This window comes from Bombina bombina, chromosome 2 (genome assembly GCF_027579735.1).
Source record: "Bombina bombina isolate aBomBom1 chromosome 2, aBomBom1.pri, whole genome shotgun sequence".
In the NCBI taxonomy this organism is placed as follows: domain Eukaryota; kingdom Metazoa; phylum Chordata; class Amphibia; order Anura; family Bombinatoridae; genus Bombina; species Bombina bombina.
This window is the reverse complement of record NC_069500.1, coordinates 329,073,434-329,092,258: the sequence shown is the minus strand read 5'-3', so window position 1 is coordinate 329,092,258 and position 18,825 is coordinate 329,073,434. Positions and strand designations below refer to the sequence as shown.

Genomic DNA, 18,825 nt, shown 5'->3' with positions numbered 1-18,825 from the left:
CAATTCCTACGGTTGGGGGTGGATCATCATGGGACATTTGGTTGCCTATCGCGCCTTAAAGTGAGTGTAAATTTTGATGCTAATGATAGCAGCTGTCAAGTTTAAAGGGTAAGTTTATTTCACAACAGGAGTGAAATGTAAATTTTGATGAATTAAAGTGCCCCTGTTTTAAATCGATTTTTTAAAAACTGGGCACTTTAGCATCAAAATTTACATTCACTTTAACGTTACTATCACTGGGGTCGGACCTAAATTTGCTGCCAATTTCAGGTAGGGGAATTAGTTCACAGTCGGTTAATTTCCCAGGGGGGCAAATTGTGCCAATGTGAGATTTATATAGATATGGCCACTCATTTTGATTTAAATATTTGCACCTATTGTTTTTCTTAAACAAATTGCCATCCACAAATTGTTGCGATTCAAAAAACTGTTGTATATTTATTTATGTTAATTTATTCTCTGTTTTATAGGTGTACTTGATTTAAATGTAGTTGAATGGTTAACGGCTATATTTATTAAGTTATAACGGTTTTGTGTCGTTCGGAGCAATGGAGGAACCCTTACTATATTACACAACTATAGTTATCTGGGAGTAAAAACATTTTACTTGCACTGTATTCTGGTTGATAACATCATTTAGTATCAACATATTTATATGTGCAGAAAATAAAGTTTATTATTGAAGCAATTTAATGTCCCAAAGCTGCAGTGTAACACCAGCAAGTAACACAAGCTTTGAGGAGGACGCATAGACTCACTGGCTGCAACAGTTCACCCTCACCGCCACTCTACTGAGGGGGGCTGGCGGCCCGGCGTGGTACACAGTAAACACGCCCATTTGCTACTGCAGTAACTGTCTGACTGGCCACACAAGCCAATGAATGATCGGGTGATGTACATCCACCAATAGCTTATGAGCCAGCATGGTCTCCACCCCCGTTATGGAATGATTGCTGGAAAGCCTGGATGAAGAGGATTGTGTCCCGTTATTTCATATAAAGACGTGACGTTGCTCTCCTCTCGCGTTGATCAAGTTCAAGATGCCGGTGGATATTTCACAGTGGTCTGGATCATTGGCCCTCACTGAAGTAGAGGAGCAACCAGCACACCCACTGAGTGTTAGTTACGGCTCCTTGGCCATAGAGGAGCTAGGGCAAGTGCTGACACCCACCCAGGTAGGAGTCCCGGGGTGTGCGGCTTGTTATAGCAGACACGTGCTCATCTCCTTGGGTTGCCAATGAAAATGCTTCAGGTCACCCTTCTACGACATTGAAGTTCCAGTCTATTCCCTTCAATGGTTAATGAAAGCGAGCTTAGCGCTGTTGTGGGCTTCTATAACGGTTTCATAAATTATTTTTGTTATGGAGACCCATGGTTCTCGTCGTTCTAGTATTTATAATCCATTTCATACTTTTATAAATGCCCTTTCACTGTAAAAAATATAAATCAGACCAGTGCATTGAGATTGCTACTCAAACATAAGGCTTTCTTACCCTCTCTCCCTTATCATAACGTCTCCAGTGCGTCGAATAGAAATGCTATAAATTGCTGTATAGTAAATCTGTTGCATTTTGCCCTTGAATTGGTTTATGTTCGAAATCAAATGCCCTGTTGTGCTCGAGTTTTATCATGTTTTGCACTTGTTTTGACAGAGCAAGGGAATCATAAAAAGGTCGTAATTACGCTTTAATGAGTAATACAAAGCAACTTTAAAATGAAAAAAATAAAACAAAACCATTTTTCAGTTCTATTAAATGCGTTTTATTCATATATATATATATATATATATATATATATATATATATATATATATATATTTAATTTGTTGAAACTTATCTATTTCCCATGAGAGTTTACCTAGGCGTCTTAAAGTGACATGAAACCCAAATTTTCTTTCATGATTTAGGCAGAACATGCAATTTTAAACTACTTTCTAATTTACTTCTATTATCTAATTTGCTTCATTCTTTTGATATTGTTTGCTGAAATGCATACTTAAATATGCTCAGCAGCTGCTGATTGGTGGCTGCACATGGATGCCTCGTGTGATTGGCTCACCCATGTGCATTATTTCTTCAACAAAGGATATCTAAAGAATGACTTAAATTAGATTATTGAAGTAAATTGGAATGTTTAAAATTGTATTGCCTACCTGAATCATGATAGAACAAAAATTGGGTTTAGTTTCCCTTTTTAAACACTATATGGCAGTAGTATTTGCAATGATCTGTAACACTGTATGTGTATATATAAAGAGAGAGAGGGGGGGGGGGGGGAAATCATGATCCGGTGTCTATCCCTTGGGATCTTCAACAAGTAGCAGGCACTCAGAGTATAGATTCAACCCCTTTTTTTTTTTGTGTGTGTGTTCTACAGCAGTGTTTCTCAACTCGTCCTCAGGACCTTTAACAGGCCAGATTTTCATTATAGCTTAACTAGAGCACAGGTGAAATAATCATCTGATCAGTAACGGAACCATGGTTATTAACCTGTTCTTTCGCCCTTCAGATGACTATTTTACCTGTGCTCTAGTTAAGATATAATGAAAGTCTGCCCTTTTTTAAGGGTCCTGAGGACTGGAGTTAAGAAACACTGTTCTACAGAATGGATCTACTTATTAAGTGATATGGGAAGAAGAGCAGCCTTAAAGGGCAAGTCATCTATGCAATAATCTGTTGGGTCTGGGCTGGTGACCTATAACGTTTGACTTTGGGACATACACTATATATTTCATTTTTTTTTTTTTTTTTTTTTTTTTTTTTTTTTTTTTGGTGGCTCATTCAGGGAAGTCCTGTTTATGTTTGATGTGCTTTTTGTACAACTTGGGGCTGCAGAGCATTGCTGGTCCAACATGAAAACAGCCACTAATCCAATCAGTAGTGCTAGTTGCACTAAATTGCAGGGGCGAAACTACAGGGGGTGCAGAGGTTGCAGGTGCGACTGGGCCCCTGAGGGTGGGGGCCCAGCTTAAAAAAAAAAATATTTTTTTTTTTTTTATTATTTTTTTTTTTAAATAAAAAACGTGAACCTACCACTGCTTGCACTGATATCATGTGAGTGTGACATGACTACAGGGGTTAGTGTTTCTGTTTTATCCATTGGTGTTTATCTGTGTGTATGGTGTGTGTGTGTATGTATGTGACTGTGTGTGTGTATTCATGCATGCATGTATGTTTGTGTGTGTATGTTTGTGGAACCAGTAAATTACAGACCTTGTTACTACAGCATGGGGGGGGGGGGGGGCAGGGGGTAAACAGTGTCACTATACAGTACCACTATATACAGCATGGGGGGGGGTGGACCATGTCACTGACTACTGTGGTCACTTTATAAAGTACTGGGCGGGTAGGGTCAGGCCAGCCATCTCACCGGCAGATTACAGACTGTGTCACTAACTTACTATATACAGTACTGGGGTGGTTAAATAGTGTCACTATATACAGTAATAGGGGGTCAGACCATCTCACAGACTGTGGGCACAGGGTACCTCCTTTTGCAGAGATGTAATCTGATTCACATTTTTTTTTCTGTTTTTAAATGTAAAAAAAATGTATTAAATTCACCTTTTTTTGGAGGGGGGAGGGGTGGTGTGGTTTCTAGTTACGTCTCTGCTAAATTGTACGACTAGTGCTACTGATTGGATTAGTGGTGTTTTGTTTTTTTTTTGCTCAGGACCATCAGTGCTGTTTGGGTCCCAAGTTGTATTTCTACTGTGTGTTTAACCCTTTTGTGGGAGTTAAACACACTGTAGTTTAAGGTAGCTAGTCTTAAAGGGACAGTCTACACCAGAATTTTTGTTTTAAAAGATAAAAAATCCCTTTTACCCATTCCCTAGTTTTGCATAACCAACAGTTATATTAATACACTTTTTACCTCTGATTATCTTGTATCTAAGCTTCTGCAAACTGCACGCAGAGTGTTATCTATATGACACACATGAACGAACGCCCTCTAGTGGTGAAAAACTGTCAAAATGCCCTCAGATTAGAGGCAGCCTTCAAGGCCTTAGAAATTAGCATATGAACCTCCTAGGTTTAGCTTTCAACTGAGAATACCAAGAGAACAAGGCAAAATTGGTGCTAAAAGTAAATTGGAAAATTGTTTAAAATTACATGCCCTAACTGAATCATGAGTTTATTTTGGACTAGACTGTCCCTTTTTAAAAATGATTTTTTTGCTTTTATGTCCCTTTAAACGAGTGTGTCTGAAGCATACTTACCAATCTGCATATTCGAAAGGATAAAGATGAAGCAATGTTAGCACTTCCTTCAGGTGCTCGCTGCTAGTGTGTATAGAAGCAAAAAGTGTTGAAAATGGCGTGCTTTGTCACCTCCAGGGAACCAAGCTGCCCACGACCTCTGAGTCAACCTTGTTGCTTTCACCTCCAATTTAAGAGCTCACAATAGTGTAGTTTATTTCAGACAATGTGGTAGGCGCACAAACTGGTTATACTCACAAGATTGCAGTTAAAATAAGCCTTTTTATTAAAATCATCACAACGGTGTCTTCAGGTGCAGCTTCAGGTTTTATTAAAAATACAGCTCAATGCGTTTCGGCTAAAAGAAGCCTTTATCAAGAGCATAAAGGTAAAACAATTTCTGGAACAAATGGTTATCATTTGTTATATAAATTGTTTTAACTTTATGCTCTTGATAAAGGCTTTTAGCCGAAACGCGTTGAGCTGTATTTTAAATAAAACCTGAAGCTGCACCTGAAGACACCTTTGTTATGATTTTAATAAAAAGGCTTATTTTAACTGCAATTTTGCGAGTATAACCAGTTTGTGCGCCTACCACATTGTCTGAAGTCTGCTACACTATTGTGAGCGCTTATTTCTTTTACAAGATATGACGAGTCCACGGATTTCATCCTTATGGGATTACGCCTCCTGTTTAGCAGGAAGTGACAAAGAGCACCACATGATCTTAGCAAACTTTACCTAAGATCCTGCTGGTTCCCACAGAGCAGTTGAAGGTAGTGTAAAAGAAATATCTTCAGTGTGGAGAACCGTGTCATGCTACAAGCAGCATTGAGGTATGTTCAGTCATTTGTTTCTGGGGAGACTTGATGCATCAAAACAGGCTGACATTATTCCCTATCTGGGGAGGGGTAATCAGTATGCACTATATGTATGGAAATGGTGTACCTGGATTTCCCTTTATATTAATTGCTAAATATGTCTCAAGATATCTTTAAGGTATATTCAGTGTGGGCTAGACGCTGGGAGATGCTTTTTGCTTAAGGGCTGTCATTATCATTTCATTATCACTGGTCTGAGGGAGTGCAGTTTTTTTTTTTATGAAGTTACACTTGGTAATTGCGGTGTATGTAAGAGGGGCACATGGCTTAATACTTTATTTGGAACGACATGTTTGTTTCTTTTTGCTACCCATGCGGGTCTCAGTCGGGCTAGAGTTACGCCCACGGTGGGGCCTAATTTTGCGTGCTCAGTCGCGCAGTATCATCCGGATCGGATAGACAGCAAGATCCTGGGTTCCGGTGGGGCCTAAGTTGTTTTTGACAAACGAAGAGACTTGGGAGCTACTCAGACAGTGTGTTCTGGGGGCAGGTAGGCGCCTGAATTGCTAAAAAGTTATTTTATCTGATAAATTCGATATAATTTGATATTTAACATATCTAAGCAAAGTGGTGCAATATTAAGCTATTTTGGGCACATAAGGACAGTTTTTATTGCTGCAAACGTTGTTTTTGAGATAACCGAAAGATTGTTGCGCTTTTATTATTTAAAGGCGCAGTACACTTTTCAGTTAAAAAATTTTGTCTATGTAATTTGACTTCAGAGCTCAATATTTCAAGTAAAGAACGACTATTAATGCTATTGCTAGTCTGTTTAACATGTCTGAACTTGAGGAAACTACTTGATCTATGTGTTTAGATGCCATTGTGGAACCCCCTCTTACTTTTTGTCCATCTACTGAAAGGGCCTTACAATGTAAAGAGCGGATTTTCTTTAAGGAAAGTGTCTAAGAATGCTTCTCAGTCTGATGAGAATCAAGGTATGCCGCTACTTTCTCCCCAAGCGTCACAACCTTTAACGCCCACCCAAGCGACGCCGGGTTCTTCAACCGCGTCTACTTCATTTACTCTGAAGGATATGGCTGCAGTTATGTCATCTACCCTTACAGAGGTTTTATCTAAGTTGTCAGTGTTACAGGGCAAACACAGCAGGATAGAAGTCGATTTGAATACTGCGACCTCTGATGCTTTGGCTATTTCCGATGTACCCTCACAGGGATCTGATTTTGGGGTCAGGGAACTTCTGTCTGAGGGGGAACTTTCTGATTTGAGAAGTGTTACCTCAGACTGACTCGGACGTCATGTCCTTTAGATTTAAGCTTGAACACCTCCGCCTGTTGCTTCGGGAGGTTTTAGCGACTCTGGATGATTGTGACTCTATTGTGGTGCCACGAGATAATTTGTGTAAGATGGACGAATACTTAGAGGTGCCTGCTTACTCTGTTTTTCCGGTTCCTAAGAGAATCTCGGAAAGTATTACACGGGAATGGGAAAGACTGGGTATCCCGTTCTCACCTTCTAATTTTAAGAAAATGTATCCCATATCTGACACTGTTCGGGACTCTTGGCAAACAGTCCCTAAGGTGGAGGGACCTATATCTACCCTGGCTAAGCGTACAACTATTCCTATTGAGGAGAGTTGTGCTTTCAAAGACCCTATGGATAAGAAATTGGAGGGTCTTCTAAAAAAAGTTATTTATTCATCAGGGTTTCCTTTTACAACCGACAGCCTGAATTGTACCAGTTACCACTGCGGCGGCTTTCTGGTTTGACCCCTTAGAAGAGTCTCTTAAGACTGAGACTCCTTTAGAGGAAATTCTTGATAGAATTAAGGCTCTTAAGCTGGCTAATTCTTTTATTACGGACGCCGCCTTTCAGATTGCCAAGTTGGCGGCTAAGAATGACGGCTTTGCCATTTTAGCGCGTAGAGCGTTATGGTTAAACTCTTGGTCTGCTGATGTGTCATCTAAGTCAAAGCTTTTGGCTATTCCTTTCAAAGGGAAAACCCTGTTTTGGCCTGACTTGATAGAAATCATTTCTGACATTACGGGAGGTAAGGGTCATCTCCTACCTCAGGATAAAGCAGCTAAAATTAGGGGTAAACAAAATAATTTTCATTCCTTTCGGAACTTCAAAGGAGTCCCCGCTTCTTCTTCCGCTAAACAGTAAGGGAATTTTGCGCAAGCCAAGACCGTCTGGAGACCCAACCAGGCTTGGAACAAAGGTAAACAACCCAAGAAGCCCACTGCTGCTCCCAAGACAGCATGAAGGGTCGGCCCCTGATCCGGGACCGGATCTAGTAGGGGGCAGACTTTCTCTCTTTGCCCAGGCTTGGGTAATAGATGTTCAGGACACTGGAAATCGTGTACCAAGGGTATCAACTGGAATTCAAAAATTCTCTCCCATGGGGGAGGTTTCTTCTTTCACGATTGTCTGTAGACCAGATAAAAAGAGGCATTCTTATGTTGTGTAAAAGACCTCTACTATGGCAGTAATTCTTCCCGTTCCAATACTGGAGCAGGGGCAGGGTTTTTTCTCAAATCTTTTCGTGGTTCCCAAAAAGAGGGAACATTCAGACCCATTTCAGATCTCAAGAGTCTAAACAAGTTTCTCAGTCCCATCCTTCAAGATGAAGACTATTCAAACAATTCTACCATTGATCCAGGAGGGTCAATATATGATTACCGTGGACTTGAAGGATGCATACCTTCATATTCCTATCCACAGGGATCATCATCAGTTCCTAAGGTTTGCCTTCCTGGACAAACATTTTCAGTTCGTGGCTCTTCCCTTCGGGTTGGCCACAGCACCCAGGATCTTCACGAAGGTTCTAGGGTCCCTTCTGGTGGTTCTCAGGCCACAGGGTATTGCAGTGGCGCCTTATCTAGACGATATTCTGATCCAGGCGTCTTACCATCTGACAAAATCTCATACAGACATGGTTCTGTCCTTTCTGAGGACTCACGGGTGGAAGGTGAATCTAGAAAAGAGTTAATTAATTCCACAGACCAGGGTTCCCTTCTTGGGAACTCTAATAGATTCCATATCCATGAAAATTTTCTTGACAGAGGTCAGAAAGTTAAAGGGACAGTCTACGCCAAAATAAACTTTCATGATTCAGATAGAGCATGTAATTTTAAACAATTTTCCAATTTACTTTTATCACCAATTTTGCTTTGTTCTCTTGGTATTCGTAGTTGAAAGCTTAACCTAGGAGGTTCATATGCTAATTTCTTAGACCTTGAAGCCCACCTCTTTTCAGATTGCATTTTAACAGTTTTTCACCACTAGAGGGTGTTCACATATTTCATATAGATTACATTGTGCACGTGAAGTTATCTGGGAGCAAGCACTGATTGGCTAGACTGCAAGTCTGTCAAAAGAACTGAAAAAAGGGGCAGTTTCCAGAGGCTTAGATACAAGATAATCAGAGGTTAAAAGTATATTATAACTGTTGGTTATGCAAAACTGGGGAATGGGTAATAAAGGGATTATCTATCGTTTAAAACAATAAAAATTCTGGTGTAGACTGTCACTTTAAAGATTCTGAATACATGCCGAGCTCTTCAGTCCAATCCTCGGCCATCAGTGGCTCAGTGCATGGAGGTAATTGGATTGATGGTGTCGGCAATGGACATAATTCTGTTTGCTCGTTTTCACCTCAGACCGCTACAACTGAACATGCTCAGGCAGTGGAATGGAGATTAATCAAATTTGTCTCCTCAGATAGATCTGGATTAGGAGACAAGAGACTCTCTTCTTTGGTGGTTATTGCCAGATCATCTGTCCCAAGGGACGTGCTTCCGCAGACCCTAATGGGTGATAGTGACAACGGATGCCAGCCTACTAGGTTGGGGTGCAGTCTGGAATTCCCTGAAGGCTCAGGGTGTGTGGACTCGGTCAGAGTCTCTTCTTCCAATCAATATTCTGGAATTGAGAGAAATATTCAATGTGCTTCAGGCTTGGTTTCGGCCAAATTCATCCGTTTTCAGTCGGACAACATCACGACTGTGGCTTACAGCAATCATCAGGGAGGAACAAGAAGTTCCTTAGCGATGACAGAATTATCCAAGATAATTCGGTGGGCGAAGGCTCACTCTTGTTATCTGTCAGCAATCTACATCCCAGGAGTGGACAACTGGGAAGCAGACTTTTTAAGCAGACAGATGTTTCATCCGGGGGAGTGGGAACTCCATCCGGACGTCTTTGCCACCCTGATTCTCAGATGGGGCAGACCGGAATTGGATCTGATGGCGTCTCGTCAGAATGCCAAGCTCCCAAGATACGGATCCAGGTCAAGGGATCCTCAGGCCGAACTGATAGATGCCTTGGTCGTTCAACCTAGCTTATGTGTTTCCACCGTTTGCTCTCCTTCTCCAGGTGATTGCTTGGATCAAACAGGAGAGGGCTTCAGTAATTCTAATTGCGCCTGCGTGGCCTCGCAGGATTTGGTATGCCGATCTAGTGGACATGTCCTCTCTGCCGCTGTGGAAGCTTCCATTGAGGCAGGACCTCCTCATTCAGGGACCCTTCCAACACCCAAATCTAGTTTCTCTGCAACTGATTGCTTGGAGATTGAACACTTAATTTCATCTAAGCGGGGGCTCTCTGATTCGGTCATTGATACTTTGATTCAGGCAAGTAAGCATGTTACTAGAAGGATCTACCATAAGATATGGCGTAAATATCTTTATTGGTGCGAATCCAAGGGCTACTCATGGAGTAGAGTTAAGATTCCCAGGATTCTGTCTTTTCTCCAAGAAGGATTGGAGAAAGGGTTATCAGCAAGTTCCTTAAAGGGACAAATCTCTGCTTTGTCGATTTTACTACACAAACGTTTGGCAGCTGTTCCAGATGTTCAGTCTTTTTGTTAGGCTCTAACCAGAATTAAGCCTGTGTTTAGACCAATTGCTCCACCCTGGAGTTTGAATTTAGTTCTTAATGTTCTTCAAGGGGTTCCGTTTGAACCCATGCATTCCATAGATATTAAGTTATCTTGGAAGGTTTTATTTTTGGTTGCTATTTCTTCTGCTCATAGAGTTTCTGAGCTTTCAGCGTTACAATGTGACTCGCCTTATCTTCCATTCTGATAAGGTGGTTTTACGTACCAAACCTGGTTTCCTTCCTAAGGTTGTTTCTAATAAGAATATTAATCAGGAAATGGTTGTTCCTTCATTATGTCCTAATCCTTCTAAGAAGCAGCGTCTGTTACATAACTTGGACGTGGTCTGTACCCTGAAGTTTTACTTGCAGGCGACTAAGGAATTTCGTCAATCATCTTCATTATTTGTTTTTTTTTTCTGGAAATCGTAGGGGCCAGAAAGCTACGGCTACCTCTTTCTTTTTGGCAGAAGAGTATCATCAGTCTGGCATATGAGACTACTGGATAGCTGCCTCCTGAAAGACTTACGGCTCATTCTACTAGGGCTGTGGCTTCCTCATGGGCATTTAAAAACGATGCTTCTGTTGAACAGGTTTGCAAGGCTGCAACTTGGTCGTCTCTTCACACTTTTTCCAAATTTTACAAATTTGATACTTTTGCTTCTTCAGAGGCTGGTTTTGGGAGAAAGGTTCTGCAAGCAGTGGTGCCTTCCGTTTTAGGTTCCTGTCTTGTCCCTCCCTTTCATCCGTGTCCCGTTAGCTTTGGTATTGTATCCCATAAGTAAGGATGAAATCTGTGGACTCGTCATATCTTGTAAAAGGAAATTTATGCTTACCTGATTTATTTCTTTTATGATATGACGAGTCCACGGCCCACCCTGTCATTTCTAAGACAGGTATTTTATTTTTGTTAAACTTCAGTCACCTCTGCACCTTTGTCTTTTCCTTTCTCTTCCTAACTTCAGTCGAATGAGGGGGAGGGAAGGGAGTAGCTATATATACAGCTCTGCTGTGGTGCTCTTTGCCACTTCCTGCTAAACAGGAGGCGTAATCCCATAAGTAAGGATGAAATCCGTGGACTCGTCATATCGTAAAAGAAATAAATTTATCAGGTAAGCATAAATTTCCTTTTTGGAGGTGAAAGCAACAAGGTTGACTCAGAGGACGTGGGCAGCTTGGTTCACTGGAGGTGACACAGCACCGCCAATTTCAACACTTTCTGTTTACCAATCTGCAGTGTTCTGCAATAATATTGTCCCTTTAATGTAACAGTACCTGAAGAAAAGTATTAACTGTCACTAACTGAAATCCAGATCATATTGAAGGTCGTAATTTTATATCACATGGTGTGTAATGCAGGTTTAAGTCAATATGAGATAACATTATGCTCTCTTGATGAAGAGCCCAAGGGGCAGAGGCACTTCCGCATTGCTGCTCTTGTGCTCTTTTCTTTGTCCTTGTTTCACTCCTCCTCATTTAAGTGTAATCTGCTTCTTTAAATAACGGGTCACAAACCCCTCGAACATTCAGGTGAATGCTGTATAAATGGGGATCATGTTTACCAAATGGTGGGGCTGGGGCTTCAGACAATTTGATAATGGTCACTACAAACTGTCCCCAAGACTCAAGATGAGCTCTTATAAGAGATTTGTATAAGGACAGAATTTGCTTTTATGCATGATAATATTGTATTTGCATTGGAAACTGCTGCCACGCATTGAATACTACCTTTTAGTTTGAATACAAGAACCCATATAATATTTTCCTCAACTCTTTGGCTAAGTATTGTTACATTTAAGTAGTAAGTGGCATGCTTAGTTTTGTTTGTAAAACGTTACATTAATTAGTTTTAAATCTCAGATGGCATCTTCCAGCTTTTTAAAGGGCTATAAAACACAAAACAATATATTGTGGTTCAAACAAAGCATAGTGTTTTTTTATTTTATTTATTAAATATAAGTTTTCAATATACTTCTATTATCAAATTTGCTTTATTTCTATGGTATTCATTGTTGAAGATGCCTAAATAGGTGTCTGGAGCACCACATTATAGGAAAGCGTTTAAAATTGCTGCTGTATAGTGTTCCAGGCATGTGCACGCTCCTGAGTTTATGTCCCTGATAAACTAAGGATACCAAGAGAATAAAGAAAAATTTATAAAAGTATTGAATTAGAAAGATGTTAAAATTAGCATGGTCTCTCTGAATATCAAAATATAGCTTTTGCGCTCCTAATCCCGTGGTAGAGCAATTATTTCTTACTCATGCCTGGTTTTTTTTTTTATATTTTCTCCAGGTTCAAAATCGCCCAACCAGTATTGACTGGGATGGATTGGATAGTAACAAGTTATACACTCTAGTTCTCACAGATCCTGATGCACCAAGTAGAAAGAATCCTAAATTCAGGTAAGATTATTATGTATTTATTTAAAAGAATGTTTTTTGTTTTGTTCCGAAGCTCAGAATATATCAGCCCCATCCTAAATTGATTGAATTGCGTTTAAAGGGACAGTATACACTCATTTTCATATAACTGCATGTAACATAGTAACATAGTAGATAAGGTTGAAAAAAGACTGAAGTCCATCAAGTTCAACCTATACAAATCTAAAATACTTACAAAAAGCTCCAGTTAAGCTTAAATAACCCCATTAAAATGTGACCCATTTAATACTAGCAATAATATCCATGAATTTTGTTTATATACAGAAATTTATCCAGACTATTTTTAAATGTATCTATGGTATTGGCATTCACTACCTCCTTTGGTAATGAGTTCCACAATTTTATTGCTCTTACAGTGAAAAAACGTTTCCGTTGCAGGAGATTAAATCTCCTTTCCTCCAACCTTAAATTATGACCTCTTGTCAGAAACAATTTTCTTGGAATAAAAAGAGCTTCTGCCATCTCTGTATATGAGCCTTGAATATATTTATATAAAGTAATCATGTCACCTCTCAAGCGCCTTTTTTCTAAAGAGAACAGACCCAGTTTGGCTAGCCTCTCCTCATAGGTTAATTTCTCCAATCCCCTTATTAGCTTTGTGGCCCTTCTCTGAACTTTTTCTAGTTCTGCAATATCTTTTTTAGCAATCGGTCCCCAGAACTGCACTCCAAACTCAAGGTGAGGTCTTACCAGGGCTTTATATAATGACAGAATTATGCTTTCCTCCCTTGAATCAATGCCTCTTTTAATACATGCTAGTATCTTATTAGCCTTTGAAGCCGCTGCCCTGCATTGTGCACTCATCTTTAGCTTGTTATCTATTACTACTCCCAAATCCCTTTCCTCCTGTGTTTGGCTAAGTCTTGTCCCATTTAAAAAATACGTAGCCTGCTTATTTTTACTTCCAAAATGTAGAACCTTACATTTTTCCGTATTAAATCTCATTTTCCATTCACTTGCCCATAGTTCTAATTTTAGCAAATCCCTTTGTAAAGAGAGTTCGTCCTGCTCTGACCTAATGACCTTACTTAACTTAGTATCATCTGCAAAAATAGAGATGTCGCTATTTAATCCTTGCTCCAAGTCATTTATAAAAATATTAAAAAGAACAGGGCCCAGTACTGATCCCTGGGGGACGCCACTGATTACCTTTGTCCAATATGAGTATGATCCATTTACTACTACTCGTTGCTCCCTATCTTTTATCCAGTTATTTATCCATGAGCTAACATTTTCAGCTATTCCCAGTCCCTTAATTGTAATAGACACTACTATAAAGAATACGATGCACAGATACTGATATAAAAATCCAGTATAAAACGGTTTAAAAACTTACTTGGAAGCTCTTTTGAAAAGGTAGTTGGAAAGCCCACTGCAAGTGTGAAATCAGACCCTCCCCCTTCTTTTGCATATGAAAAGACCCTTTACACAAACAGGAGCAAGCTGGAGAAGGTAGCGGACGGTATTCACACAAAACTTTGGGGCTTGGTTAGGAATCTGAAAATCAGAACAATGTTATTTAAAAATAAGCAAAACTAAACTTTTTTTTTTTTTTTAAATAAAAACTTCATGGGCTATCTAAATAGATCATCTACAAAACATTTATGCAAAGAAAAAATGAGTGTATCATGTCCCTTTAACTTAATCACACTCATTTGTACCTGCTGATAATACTATTTTTGCTTGAATTTTAGAGAGTGGCATCACTTCGTTGTAGTGAACATAAAAGGAAATGATATCGCCAGTGGCTGTGTAATGTCTGACTATATTGGCTCAGGACCTCCCAAAGGAACTGGTGCGTAATAATTCAGTTTAAGTAATTTCTGAATTTGTAACTTTTTATTTTTTAACATTAAACACAATTGTGTCCTTTTTAGAATAAAATGTGTCATTTTAGTATACAGCAGTGTTCAGATACATGTGGTGTGTGTGTGTTGCTTTGTATCACATTGGAGCTGATAGTAACTACCATAACCCCTTTCTATGGGGGATGCTTTTCATAGCGCAGTCTCGCTGTCACCGGCAAGATTGCGCTGTTTTTAGAAGCCAGCAGGAGGGAGGGTGTAATATTATATTATAAATCAAAAGGAAAATCTAGAGAGCACTAAAAAGAAGAAGCTTAAGTGTAAATTTTAGATGGGTATAAAATATATAAGAAAAGGACAAATAGTAAAATAATATGGGGTTATCTCTAATCCTAAACCGATGCAGAAGATTAACCACAACGCACCCAAAAATACTAAGATGCCCTGTATTTTACTTTATATAAGGATCCACAATTAAACTTATTGGATGCTAAAAAAACTAAACGGATTCATCAGAGGCTCAAAAAAAACTAGAAAAAGTAATATAGTTAGATAAAATTGTATATATATATATATATATATATATATATATATATATATATATATATATATATATATATATATATATATATATATATATATATATATATATATATATATATATTATAATTTTATTTATTTAGGTTGGGCGATATGACCAAAACACACACAAGCGTTTTTTTTTTTTAAAAAGCAAAACTTGAGATTTAATCGCAATTTTATTAAAAAATGACTAACACCTTCATTTAGCATTAAACAATGTATTTAACACTACAGAATCTTAATGTACATGTTTATCAATGTCCAATGCACTATTTGAGCATAAAAATACAAAAAAAAAAAGTTACAATAAAATTTGCTGCCTGTGATGTGATTAAATAGTAGCCACTAGCCAGTTATTAGGTCTTATGACACACAAGTTCACACAACATTGTCATGTTTTATTGGACAGTCATTCTAACAGTGTGGACACAGTGGTATGATTTAACATATGAAGCAGTGTAAGCATGGAGAAACCTGAAAATTGCTGTCATTACAGCAGTATGACTTGTAAAGTTCTGTATATAAATAAATATAAGTGCAGTAAAGTAAGTACAATGAATGCACACACTGCTGCATGTGTTACTCATTTTAGGAGTTACTGTCCAGGGAAACATGAGGGATGTGGCATTGACAAGGTCAATCCTGACATCATGCAGCCTGTCATATACATCACACACTAGTCACAGCTATTCTGTAGTAGTAGATCTATATAAAAGACCACTAAGAAGTAGAACACATCAACACAGTTATATACAGGAGGTTGGTTAGTACATAACAAGTTAACTCAACACATACAAACAAAGCTAATTTAAATGAAATTAGCTGGCCAGTTCTTACCACATTGCCCATGTTTTTAATATATTATAACATTTAAAAATTGCATGGTTTTTAAACTTTAGATTGGATACAAAAACCAACATCTGACTAGGACAGTACAGCTACAGTAGTACTGTAGTACAATTTTTTTATTTTAAGCAAAGCTAGTGTTTTTAGTGGGTTAGGTTTTTGGCTAAAAAAAACATATGTACCATTTCTGGCTTCAAGCATGAACGTTGACAGGTCACCACATTTCCTCCTGTGCTAAATACCCTCTCTGATGGTGAACTAGTTGCAGGAACACAAAGATATTTTTGTGCTAGCTTGCTCAATTTTGGAAAGTTAATCTGATGTAGTTTCCACCATTGCAGAGGATTTTTCTCACTATCAATGGAGGGAGAAAGGAGGTAGCTGTTCAGCTCTGATGCTATGGCTTCTTCAAGTTTCAGAGATGGCGAAGCGGACTCGGTCTTGAAAAAACTTTCTTGATTTCTTTGCAGGAGGAGGACCATCTGCTGCAGGGGCTTGCACTGTTTCTTCTTCTACATCTATAACCTTGCATGGTGGACTACTGATTGCTTGACTTGCCTTCTGCACAACTTGCTGCTCATGCTCAGACACAATGGCCATATCAGACATCACCCTGACCTTGATGCTTGTAATTTTATCCGCATTTATGTAGGTTGTCTTGAATCGTGGATGAAGGAATGATGCCATATCTAGCAGATCTTGAGTATCTTCATCTTCCTAATTTCTATTCATATATTCAAGAATTATGGATTTCAGTGTCTTGGTAAGGTCAGAATCATCTTCCTCCAGAGCCAGTATCTTTGTGTTTTAATAGATGCAGAACTGGTTTAACATATGATACACTGACGTAGGTTTTCTCCAGAAAGGGCATCAGTAAAATTTTGAACTTGCCCCAGTGCCTTACTCACAGATTCAAGAACATCAGTGTCCTGCCATTGTGGAACCAGATGTCTGTTTTTTTTCTGTCTGCAAAGAGAACCTGAGTCAATGTTCTCTGTTGCTCTAAAACTCATCTTTTGTCTTGAGCTCCACCTTGTTGGGCACTCTGTTATAAGTGAATACCTTGACAGTTGAAGTTCTTTCTGGGCTTGAGTTAATGCCACCTTTTTCCAGCTGTGTGAGAAATGGCAAATAATTTTTTGTAGTTTTCTCCATTTATTCAGAGCAACAGCCTTGACGATGTTTGTGCCATTGTCTGTGGTGATTGATACTTGTTGATCCTCACAGAATCCCCATGAGGCCAAAGCTTCTCTCAAACCTTGTGCTACATTCTCTCCAGTGTGTTCAGAAGAAAAGTATGATGTTTGCAAACATAGGCCTAGATTTGGAGTTCGGCGGTAAAAGGGCTGTTAACGCTCCGCGGGCTTTTTTCTGGCCGCACCATAAAATTAACTCTGGTATCGAGAGTTCAAACAAATGCTGCGTTAGGCTCCAAAAAAGGAGCGTAGAGCATTTTTACCGCAAATGCAACTCTCGATACCAGAGTTGCTTACGGACGCGGCCGGCCTCAAAAACGTGCTCGTGCACGATTCCCCCATAGGAAACAATGGGGCTGTTTGAGCTGAAAAAAAACCTAACACCTGCAAAAAAGCAGCGTTCAGCTCCTAACGCAGCCCCATTGTTTCCTATGGGGAAACACTTCCTACGTCTGCACCTAACACTCTAACATGTACCCTGAGTCTAAACACCCCTAACCTTACACTTATTAACCCCTAATCTGCCGCCCCCGCTATCGCTGACCCCTGCATATTTTTTTAAACCCCTAATCTGCCGCTCCGTAAACCGCCGCCACCTACGTTATCCTTATGTACCCCTAATCTGCTACCCCTAACACCGCCGACCCCTATATTATATTTATTAACCCCTAACCTGCCCCCCACAACGTCGCCGACACCTGCCTACACTTATTAACCCCTAATCTGCCGAGCGGACCTGAGCGCTACTATAATAAAGTTATTAACCCCTAATCTGCCCTCCCTAACATCGCCGACACCTAACTTCAATTATTAACCCCTAATCTTCCGATCGGAGCTCACCGCTATTCTAATAAATGGATTAACCCCTAAAGCTAAGTCTAACCCTAACACTAACACCCCCCTAAGTTAAATATAATATTTATCTAACGAAATAAATTAACTCTTATTAAATAACTTATTCCTATTTAAAGCTAAATACTTACCTGTAAAATAAATCCTAATATAGCTACAATATAAATTATAATTATATTATAGCTATTTTAGGATTAATATTTATTTTACAGGCAACTTTGTTATTATTTTAACCAGGTAAAATAGCTATTAAATAGTTAAGAACTATTTAATAGTTACCTAGTTAAAATAATAACAAATTTACCTGTAAAATAAATCCTAGCCTAAGATATAATTAAACATAACACTACCCTATCAATAAATTAATTAAATAAACTACCTACAATTACCTACAATTAACCTAACACTACACTATCAATAAATTAATTAAACACAATTCCTACAAATAAATACAATTAAATAAACTAGCTAAAGTACAAAAAATAAAAAAGAACTAAGTTACAGAAAATAAAAAAATATTTACAAACATAAGAAAAATATTACAACAATTTTAAACTAATTACACCTACTCTAAGCCCCCTAATAAAATAACAAAGCCCCCCAAAATAAAAAATTCCCTACCCTATTCTAAATTTAAAAAGTTACAAGCTCTTTTACCTTACCAGCCCTGAACAGGGCCCTTTGCGGGGCATGCCCCAAGAAGTTCAGCTCTTTTGCCTGTAAAAAAAAAACATACAATACCCCCCCCCCCCAACATTACAACCCACATACCCCTAATCTAACCCAAACCCCCCTTAAATAAACCTAACACTAAGCCCCTGAAGATCTTCCTACCTTGTCTTCACCATCCAGGTATCACCGATCCGTCCTGGCTCCAAGATCTTCATCCAACCCAAGCGGGGGTTGGCGATCCATAATCCGGTCCAGAAGAGGCTCCAAAGTCTTCCTCCTATCCGGCAAGAAGAGGACATCCGGACCGGCAAACATCTTCTCCAAGCGGCATCTTCGATCTTCTTCCATCCGGAGCGAAGCGGCAGGATCCTGAAGACCTCCAGCGCGGAACATCCATCCGGACCGACGACTGAACGACGAATGACTGTTCCTTTAAGGGACGTCATCCAAGATGGCGTCCCTCGAATTCCGATTGGCTGATAGGATTCTATCAGCCAATCGGAATTAAGG

At 39.2% G+C, this 18,825-nt stretch overlaps 1 protein-coding gene across 1 annotated transcript in view; it reads left to right on the top strand.

Annotated features, from left to right (window-relative positions):
- Positions 1–925: 925 nt before the first annotated feature.
- Positions 926–18,825, top strand: part of LOC128647775 (phosphatidylethanolamine-binding protein 1) — a 32,564-nt gene continuing 14,664 nt past the window's right edge. Inside the window, exons 1-3 of the mRNA XM_053700500.1 lie at positions 926–1,175; positions 12,214–12,323; positions 14,057–14,157. Of these exons, the coding sequence (XP_053556475.1) occupies positions 1,041–1,175; positions 12,214–12,323; positions 14,057–14,157 (346 nt within the window). The 5' untranslated portion in view covers positions 926–1,040. The remainder of the gene's footprint in view (positions 1,176–12,213; positions 12,324–14,056; positions 14,158–18,825) is intronic.